This window comes from Bacillus rossius, chromosome 1 (genome assembly GCF_032445375.1).
Source record: "Bacillus rossius redtenbacheri isolate Brsri chromosome 1, Brsri_v3, whole genome shotgun sequence".
In the NCBI taxonomy this organism is placed as follows: domain Eukaryota; kingdom Metazoa; phylum Arthropoda; class Insecta; order Phasmatodea; family Bacillidae; genus Bacillus; species Bacillus rossius.
This window is the reverse complement of record NC_086330.1, coordinates 373,674,117-373,685,032: the sequence shown is the minus strand read 5'-3', so window position 1 is coordinate 373,685,032 and position 10,916 is coordinate 373,674,117. Positions and strand designations below refer to the sequence as shown.

Genomic DNA, 10,916 nt, shown 5'->3' with positions numbered 1-10,916 from the left:
GCGAGCAGGCGGAGCAGCTGATGGAGTGTCTGGACGTCTGCCGAGAGTACGGAGCACAGCTCGACGAGCACAGGACGCTGTGTCGGGCGGCGAAGGGGAGGGACCCGCCCCCTGCGCCACCCCCGCCGGCGCTCATGGCGGCCTACAAGGTCTCCACCCCGGACGACTTCTTGCTGGAGGTGCTGTCCAGAATACGAACCAGGTACCCTTTCGCAAATGTTTGTACCGTCGCTCAAGCTTGCTTCCGACTCTTGAGGATGTGATGGAGACTACACTATCATTATGCAAATATTCTTTTATTCCAATATAAAAATTTGATTTGGAAGAATTTAAGTACATATATACATTATCATCAAATGCAGGAAAACACCTAATTTAAACTTATGTACTGGTATTATTTTACATTCGTCTTGTGTATTTAAAATTGTTTTAGGATGATGATGTTCGCGGGCTTTCATGGCCGTTGTCTGAAGTAGCTTGGCTTCTGGGTTGTAGCCGCGTCCTTGGCGAATAATTCACCAACGTTTCGGTCGCCATCAGGGTAGACATCTGCGAATTGTGATTTTTCAGTTTGAATCGAATTCGAATCGAATTTCAAAAAAATTCACGAGTTTCGAATTTTTTTCGAATCGAATTTGGGAATATTTATTAAAATAACATAGATTATAAAAAATTTCTATCATACCTCCTTTGAAAAACTTGTCACATAATTCACAGTTTAAATCAAGTAACTAAAATTAAAGTGAGACTATTTTGAAGAAGCACAATCAGATTCTCAAAAATTAAAAAAAAAAATTAAAATTAAATGTCTCTAAATCACTTCGCAAATCATTTCAAATTGTCATGGAGAAAGGTGAGTTCATCGACATGGTGCGGCAACAACAATTCTCTGCAGCTGGTATAACTATGTTGCCCACTGTAGCGAAAACTCTCTTCACTTGCCACCTTATTTAGCATGTTTGACTTTCAAGGATAAAAATATTAATAAAAATATCACAGCATAAGGAAGTTGTACAAAAGAAAAAAAAATTGGTTGTCTGTAAAGTCGGTTTACGGACGATAGTTTAACGTGACGTCATAACGAAACATTGATGAAATGATTGCATACTTTTATGAATAAAATTTAATATTTTTTATTGAATTATCACTACTTTGTATGGATACAAAGAATAAATTAAATTAAATCTACAATTTAATTGGTGGATTTACTTTTATTTGAACTCATTAATTTAAATATGTTTATTACTTTAACGAAGAGATTATTTTAACTAAAACTTTTATACATGTTTGCTATTTAACTTCTTCCAATCTGTGTTATTCTGTTAAAGATAGGACGATGATAGGAAAAGTAGGAAACGAATGGGAGTGCTTCAAGTTTAATGCGCCTCGAAAAAGTCAAATCGATGGTGTTTCCAATCGAGTGGACGAGAGATAGATGCGGCGCAATCGTACAATGAGCGTAACGGGACACATGATAAACAGACAATGTGCGTAACAGGACACTTTTTCGTGCGTGCAGCCGGCGTTCATCGATTTATTAGACGTTATCACGTTAAAAAAAAACCAAATTTACCGTTTTTATCGCGTAAGCATTGCACATTTTTTTCTAAAATCAAGTTTATAATTAGGGGTGAGACCGTGGGTTCACTATTAGCTGAGTATTGAAATAAACACCGTGGTATCACTGCGCCGCGTCAGCAAGTGATAGACTGAATTCTTCTTGCACGCCAAGCACTAGTTGCAACACACACACTTCAGTACAGTTGGTGCTAATAAAATAACGGCGAAGTAATATAACAGGAAGCACCGTAGCACTTTGTTCAGCGTAGGTGGTTCATATGCGAAGAAAAAACTATGCACTTTACGCCTAAAAGCCGTCTTCACAAAATCATCACAAGTTTTGATAACAGGATACTCAAGTTTTCTTTTCTTCCCGGGAGTTGTTAATGTCCCAGAGTCCTGTAATTCTTTCCTTGCACGAAGCACACAGATCTTCGAAACACTCGTAAATTCCACAGTTAAACTCGCGATATCGTTCACACGACGATCCGAATATTTGTCTGAAAATGTTTTAAAAACATTCAACAAAATAGTTTTCTGTGCACTTTTCAAAGGCTTTCCCGTTCTGTGCTTTTCAAAACCTTGTCTGGCGTCAGACATAACAAACCGTGCGCGCACGAATCCGAAATACAACTGTTGCGCCGGGTATCAACTGTAGACTGTACACTAGAGGTGGGTCGAAAAGTATCAACCTGATACTTTGTCACTGATACGCGCCTGTATCAGTAACGGCAAACGAGTACACTTGAAAAGTATCAGAGACTTTAGTATCAGTTCAGAATTCAGCTGGAACAACACCACGGCCAATGAGCGCAGTACCCGATCGCAGATGACGGTCACTTGGGCGGAGCTTGTGAAAGGGGAGGGAGCAGGAACGACGAATAAGGGATAAAGAAGGGAAAGAATGTAGGGGCGGAAGCGCAGGGGAAGGCGTTGAAGCCTTGAAGGAGAGGCGCAAAGCGATATTGTTACAAGCAGGGCTGCCACTCATGGGTTTTTCCACCCAGATCTGGGTTTTTCCAATGGTGTTTGGGTTTCTGGGTTTTTAAATAATGAATTCCAACAATTCTAGGTTTTTTATAATTTTAATTATTTTTATACCTAAAACAATAATAAAGGTAGTAGCTACTGTATCTGTTGCAATATCTGTTTGATAAATGCAAACAAGTCTATGTGTTTCACACACAAAAATACATATAAACACAAAACTAGTTTTCAAGAAGCTAAGTTGAATATTAAATTAGACACATTCTTCAAAGAGGCTTGCAGAACACAAAACCAATGCAACAATTAACCTTCAAACCAATCTTGTAGAATCAGACTCTAAATAAAGACTAACGTACATGATGCAGTTTTATAAAAACAATTACCGGTTTAAAGAATGCAGTGATGGTGTTTGTTTTGTCATGTATATATTTGTAGGTTTTTTTATGATATGTGCTGGTCCAAGAATTACTTATACAGCCATTTTGCTGCAGTGTAATTTTCTTGTATTGGTTGTATTTAACCGTTTTCAGTCTTGTAAGGTAATTAATTGTTTTATATTAAAACCAGTTATGTTTATATTTTTGAATTAGTACGCAAACATTTTCAACGATAGCATTTTAGACGCATCTGGGTTTTTTACCCATGTGTCTGGTTTTTTTTGTAGGTTATCTAGGTTTTTCATGAATATCAGAGTGGCAGCCCTAGTTTCAAGTCGTTTTGTTTATTGTCCTACTTCAAAGTACGCTCAGTGCGCAGTGCGTGCACCGTCTCGTTCAATAATAAAACTAATGAAATTTTAATATTAAAAAGTAAAAAGTACATTAATACAAGATATAATATTTGTATTTGTGCACCGTAAACAACGGGAATTCATTGCTTTACATCCAATGAGGTTAAAACGAGACAGAAATAAAATGGTTCAAATAACGTGAAAACGTAAATAACGGTAACGTAAATAAGGGGTTTCGATGTATAATTTTTTGTAAGTGTGACGTCGACCCAAGTGTCGAACCAGCTCGCACAGCCCGCTATGCCACGCCAACGCCTTCTCCTGCCTTGTGTTGCGTGTGCGCCGATGTGCAGTGCGGCTAGGGCAGGGGGGGAGATTCGCACGCTAGGGGAAGTTTAATGTAAAATACATAAGAAACATTCTTATTTGTAAATTGTTTATATTATTATTTGAAGGGTCGTGTTTTCTTTATTATAAATGGTTTATTATATTGTATGAAATGTTATGTAGAATTAGTTCTCACGTGTTCACTGGGCGCCAAGGCCGTGGCTTCCGCCTGTGACCAATCAGCGTGTTCCGCGGGCTCGCGAGGAGGGGTGGGACGCGGACACTGGGTCGCGCGAGGCGGGGAGGTAGGCAGTCGGCAGCTGGACTCAGAAGGCGACAGACGTATCTACGAGAGCTCTCCGAGACGGTGAGAACGGGCGCGGTGTCTCGCCGCAGTTCATGCATTGCCGAGAGGAAGTAATTCCTCTGTCACAGTCATGTGGTATTTAGGTGTGTCATCGTGTCGTGCAGTCAGTCACTTCTCTCGCGTGCGTGTTTTCTCCGGCAGTTTACGAGTCGCGGAGTTCTTTTGCGGGCTGGATTTTCGCCTTCGTTTGCACGGTAATTTTCGGGTCTTGCTCCTCACGAACGGGACATAACGTATTTTCCCATACAGTAATAGTGCGCGGAACCGGGCTCCGCCCTACAGGATCGGTCACAGGCGGGAACGCGGCAGCCCCTTGTAAAGGGTTTGATTTTCCGTACATAAAGAACCTGGAAACCGTCTTTGAGTGTATTAATTGCTATCCTGGAGACTTAGTCCCTTGGCCACGCGGCCCGAACCCTCTCTACCGAACACTGAGTAGCCGGCTAAATACTATCATTCAGGGGCTAGTCGGCCAGGCGACGACAAGTGGAAGATGTAATCGTCCATTTATATTTCTTTTAAAATTGTGGGAGGGGGATGTCAAGTCGAATTATTGTAAAATGAATTCGATTCGAATTTACGAATCGAATATCAAAAAATTCGAACTCGAATTCGGTAATTTCGAATATTCACAGAACCCTACATCAGGGAGCAGTTACCTACCGAGTAGGTAAGTAGGTAACTGGCTCCCTGATGATGGCGACTGCAGTGTCGACCGGAACGTCGGTGAAATTATTTGCCAAGGACGCGGCTACAACCCAGAAGCCAAGCTACTGTTCAAGGATGCTTCAAAGTGATGCTAATTACCATAAATTTGACAGTTTCCTGCATTTAGCAACATTGCCTGTTGTAAGTGCAATGGAGGGACGCGAGGCGCAGTGTCTGCCGTGCTGTGCAGCGACACGGAGGAGGCCCTGCTGCTGCTGCCCTTCCCGGCGGTGTGCCAGCTGCTGGGCGCGCTGCCCGCTCTGTTCGAGCGCGGCCGCCACACGGAGCAGCTGGGGCGCGTGCTGGGCTCCCTGCTGCGCACGCACCACGGCCCCATCGTTGCCACCCCCTCCCTGCTGCCCGTCGTGGAGCGCCTGCGCGCCGCCGCCGTCCCGTCCGTGCAGCGCCTCAGGGTGAGTAACACCTGCCGAGCGGGTGGGTCCCGAGAACTGGTGAGGTGCACGGGAGAGGGTGAAGTGGGAATTCCCGTGAAAAACCACCGTCTCGCGGCAACGGCCCACAACTCACGATGAATCCAGGTTTTTACCCCTCCGGGAATCAAAACCGGAGCATCTCGTTTGGAGGTTGAGTGATGCGAGCCTTTCTACCTCCGTTGGCCCAATGAATAATAACTAGAGACCGGAAAAATTCGCGAATTAATTTCGCTATATGCTAAAATACAAATAGCTATACCTCAGTGCTGCCGCTGCTATTGGCTCACAACTCACCTGGTTGACTCTGGGCCAACGAGAAACGCCCGACCAAAGCTTTATACAGACCTGCCAACTCTCACGATTTTGGAGTGAGGCTCACGATTTTAAGGTCCATCTCACGCCCTCACGCCAAAATAGTGTTTCCTCACGATTTTTTGGGGCCCCAAGATTTTGTTTGTAAAAGTTACAAAACAAGTTTTACGAAAGCTTACAGTAACGAGTTGCCATCAATACTCGAGTCACGTAAGGAAACAATTTTGTGTTTTGTAGCATGTGCCATGCTGATTTTTCTATCTCGCATAGTGGAAGAGGAGACATTGTGAAACATGTCCCTACAAAAAAACACAACTAACACGTTAAGTGTATTGCTTCCAATAAAAAAAAAATTTTTTGCTGTGAACAGTGATAATAATGTTACACGAGCAGAATGTTATTTTACATCTTTTTTAGTTGCGGCCCTGCATGATCACTACACGACAGCGCTAAATTATGTACAACTAAATTAAATCTGCAACCTATAATTTGTTGAAATAAATTTTGAAGCAGAGATCATGTAACATATGTACAGGTATGTCACTTAAATTTAAAGATTCTCATTTGTTGTTTTTTATATCTAACCTGTATTTATGGGCCTGAAAATTTTTATCGAGGACCTCATGATTTTTTAAATTTGAAAGTTGGCAGGTCTGTTTATAGAATCACAGGCTGCTACATTGGGACGTCTCACAAGACATCAGCCAATGAGTGGGTGACATTTGACTGAGTGTACGTAGAACTGTCCCTAATAATAACAAATAATGATAATGAACAAAGTTATTCATTGAGCGATGATTCACCGTGGGATGTGTTTTGCACGGAGGGTCCTGGCTCGGCCGTGGAAGTAGGCGCGGTTGTTTTGCAGGACATGGTGGGGCTCAACTTGCACGCGCTGGGCTTCGTGCAGAGACAGATAGAGGCGCGCGAGGGCGTGCAGCTGTTCAGGGACGCAACCCTGTCGCGCAGGGAGCGGGAGAAGCGGAGCCGCAAGAAGGAGAGGACCCGGAAGAGGGCACTCTTGGTGCTGTAACAGTTTCGTGGTCGTATACGCTGCGTACACATTAAAGTTGAAGACAGTGCGTGACAAAATGCAACACTGCAACTACAATACCTTTTTGTACGTTAAATCTCATGTGGACATTGTATTTAAAATGATGCAGCGAAGAATGTAATTAGGTTTTAAGATTATTAATGTATGTACCTGATCTTAACATTTCTCTAAAAGCAGCAGACTATACCCTCTAATATAAAATACACGTTAATTTAAGTAAAACCTTGTTTTTGAAAAGAAGGATGTAAACTATGGTAAATGGGTTCTCCTGAGTATTTCACTTACCCCTTAGCACTGTCCAGCAGGTGTTGTCATGAGGTCTGTACTTGTCGACACGCTTCAACCTGAAGTAAGAAGACATGCGAAGTGCTGAGTGTTCTGAATTAACAGGCCCCCGCTTATGCAGTGGTCACCGTGTAATTATCAGCATTTTACTTTCTTCAATGTTGTTGACTTTATGGTCCCTTTTCCTTGAACACCCCGAATAACCATCTTGCTAGGTCATTTACCATGTTTTATCACACAATCGTCGCACCATTATTTTAGGGCGTCAAAATTTGGAGAAATTTTTTTTTTGCATAAACATCGCATGTCTTTGTCCCGCTGTTAGATACCAAGAGTTTTGTGTAGGTAGTTTTCCCGTATATAACAATGTATTTTAAAGTTGAAATCAAGTATTCATTTGGATACTTATTTAATTATCAGAAATACAAAGTTGTCTGATGTGTAAATTTTTTTTAAAAACGTTTTCAAACATTATAACCTTTTATCTGTTTGTCTTCGTCGCTGCTATGTACCACTTATAAAAATGTAAACAGCGCTAGTTGGCATAATTCATGTTTGGTTATGTTGATATCTGGATAGAGTACACACATTGAATATATATAACTTATAGAAGTCGCGAGGGGATAGGATTTATTATTCCAATTTTCGGATCCAAAACTGAGGTAGTTGTTAGCTCCACCGCTAGACAGCTCTTCTTTCCACAAGAGGGTACTCGTAGTTACCAGCTTCCACGCCAGAGCGCTGTAGCGTCGCTTTTTTCAAGGTCGTGCGCGTAATTCTCTGTTTCACTCTATCGAGAGGCGGTGCCTTTTGTTGAAATCCGAGCGCTTAGATACCGGCGGGCGCAACTGAATTGGAGGAGTACGGCCACCGAAAAAAAAAAAAAAAAGAAGTGCGGTTAAAAGATGCCAACATCAAAAATTAAGTTTTAATAATAAGAAAACTACAGAAATTTCTTAAAGCGTATCAGATTGGAATGTACAGTATAGTGTACATTCCCACTGACATTCGTAGTTCAGAATTTATAAAATGTTGTGTTAACGGAGTGGCGCATTGAGTAAAATGGCTAAACATAATTTGGAATAATTCTTGACAACGTTGAATGATTTTGGTAGCTATGAAACAACTATGGCTGCGATGACTGTTCAAACGCGTGCACGTGTTGTTATTAGTAACAGAAACTAATGGTATGATGTCATACTTTGTGGCTATGCAGTTTATAATTTTTTTAACATAAGATGAAGCATTTTTACATAATGTTTTGGTTGTTTCGTTATTCAAAATAAATAATCTTAAACGTTATATGGTGAATATTCCCAGTAGCGAATGACCACAAAAAAAATCAATTTTGCCAACATAGATCTGAAAAGTTAACGATTTACTATGTTAGGTTGCTTATAAATAACGCACATTTCCCGGATCTCCAAAGAAAATAAGAGTGTTTGTTATAGCATTGAGTTCCCACTCTTTATATTCCTTGCTTTGAGGTTAGATACACAAGTTAAGCCCGGGCTACATTCGCAATAGCAAGCAAACAGCACAGACGCACAGAAGTTCAACATACACTATTAGATATGAGCTGCCACATTGGCAAATAGCACGCGCACAGAAAAATAGCACAGGATCGGCGCACAGAAAGTTCATTAACTTTTAACTTTTAGGTTATTTTCTGTGCGCGACCATGGTGGTAGCCAATCAGCAAACAGTTTAAGTACTACTCGAGTGGGCTTATAAAAGAAAAATTGTCACGAAAGTATTGGTGCTCTTGACTTGAGTAGTTTGTTATTGTTTTCAAACACGCGATAACATAAAAATGGAAGGCACATTTGATAGCTTTTTGATAGCTGTAATAGAAAGTAAAAATATTTTGTATGACAGGGGATCCGCAGGATACAAAAATGAAGAAGCTAAATTAAATGCTTGGAAGTCTGGGTCTGAATGTGTTAAAGAAGCCGGATTTGAAATAAACAGTGATATATATTTTTGAATGCTCATTGTGTTTTGTACATTAACTTTGAAATATTTAAAATATTTCTGGGTTTAACGAAAACCGTACCACAATAACAACACACGAATCTAAACAAACGTCACGTATGCCAACTTCAGTGACCAAAATTGTGAACGGGAGTTTTACATTTAAAAAACTTTTTTGAATGCTTCCGGTATTATTTTGTGTTGTGTTGTGCGTGAATGTAGCATCAAGCTCTGTGCTATCTCTGTGCGTGTGTGCTATCTGTGTGCTGTTTGCGTGCTATTGCGAATGCTCGTAAAAACGATGCGCAAGTATTTTGAATACAAATATATTTTATTTTAATAACCGAAAGGTAAATATTATTTCCATGAAATATAATACAATTCTTTAAACACAGACAACATATAAGAGCTATTTTTTGTTTATTATTCCATCTGGCGTGATAAATATTATATTTTAAAAACTGTTTGTGGATTTTTAATATAAAATAAATATTTATTTATGACATCAATTTAAGTTGTTCAAAAAATTCACTTTGGTATGAATTAAACCAAATTCATGTTATCCAGGGCACAAAATTAGAAACTACCAAAAAAGATTATTTACATTGCTGTTTTGTGTAAATCTGTGCACGGACTTAGTAAGTGACATAGGTATTTATAATTCCTCATTTTAGCAACCCATTTTAACACAAGAGAAAAATGATTTTATATTAAAAAATTATTATTTTAAACCATTAATTAGCAGGAAACATGTATGAATAATCTATTTAAATTTGCATTTGAACAGTGAATATTATTTTGCAATAATAAATATTTTTATCGTCGTACATTACTGATGAAAAGTTAGTATTTCCATCTAATCAGAAGTATTATGACACAGTTAATTAAATTGCTTTACAAGTTTTTATTCACATGAAAATCATTAAAAATTGGTTGGGAAGTTATATAAATATACAAAAACAAATCATTATACACACAATTTTATTATCTTAGTGGATTTAAATTAATGGTGTCCCAGTGACTACTGCGAAGAAAAAAGTCTTGCGAAAGGTTTCCTCGTAATTGAAATTCGTCAAAAAAAAACTATCTCTCATTTTTGGTGACATTTCTGACAAGTGGTACAATGAAATTTGAGACTGGCAAATGAATGTTGTGAAGCAATAAACAAAATATCACATTCGTGAACTACAAATGCATAATTGTTTTTATTTTATAATAAAAGTGTATCTAATAACCCGTGGCTTTGCTCACGTAATTTCCGGGTATTGCTGATATTCTACCATTTTAAGAAAATATGTATTAAATTTCAAAGATTTTTGAAAAATTATACATAAAGAACTGTCAAGTATAGAACATATTTAATAAATAAAAATATTTTTACGACTTATTTTTAATTGGTTTAGCGTAAGTCTATTTTAACTTTTATTTAAAATTAAGTACCTACCTTATTTTCTATCTCCCGGTTTAGTGACTTTGAGAATATATTTTTCCTTGATGAAATCTTAACTCTTTTCCATCTGACGAAGAAGCCAATTAAAAAATAAACTAAGACTCGCGCACTTATTGTATGTTAAGACTGCCATCGTTTTAAATTACTGTAATTTTTTTAGTTATAGTCATGCTTAGTATAATAACATAATATGCCTTATTACGCATACATTTCAGTATTCATGAAACCAGTGCATTTTTATTTGAAATGTAGAGCAGTTACCAAATTTCTTATCTCGCATATTGATCTTTTGGTATGGCTAGTATTACTTAAACTAAATTTTTGAATTTTCACTGATGCACTGTTTTCCCTTTTCTATGTGATTTAGAAAATATAGCAATATACGTAAACCAATTAAACCAAAATCATCCTGAATTTTTATTACCGAAAAAAGTTAATTACAAAAAATTTTAATGTGCGTATTTTAATATTGAATTTATATATATCTTGCCAATACTGATTTAGTGGGTTACATTTTTTTTTTTTTTTAAATAATATCTACCCCTTTTACTACTTAATAGATAACGTTGAATAAGAGAAGGTTGTTTAAGGTATGTTGATTTTCCTTGCCAATATCTAAAAGTAAATTTGTACAAACGCGAAATATAGTTTAAATAAGTATTTTACTTTTAAAATAAAACCATATTTTGAACGTAACACTGACTATTGGCCCAATACAAAGTTTTAAT

General features: G+C 38.4%; 1 protein-coding gene across 1 annotated transcript in view; it reads left to right on the top strand.

Moving 5' to 3' along the window:
* The window catches only part of LOC134528497 (WD repeat-containing protein 3), a 35,174-nt gene extending 24,843 nt beyond the window's left edge, over nt 1–10,331 (top strand). Inside the window, exons 13-15 of the mRNA XM_063362165.1 lie at nt 9–202; nt 4,870–5,092; nt 6,294–10,331. Coding sequence (XP_063218235.1) covers nt 9–202; nt 4,870–5,092; nt 6,294–6,458 — 582 coding nt within the window. The 3' untranslated portion in view covers nt 6,459–10,331. The remainder of the gene's footprint in view (nt 1–8; nt 203–4,869; nt 5,093–6,293) is intronic.
* The last annotated feature ends 585 nt before the right edge of the window (nt 10,332–10,916 follow it).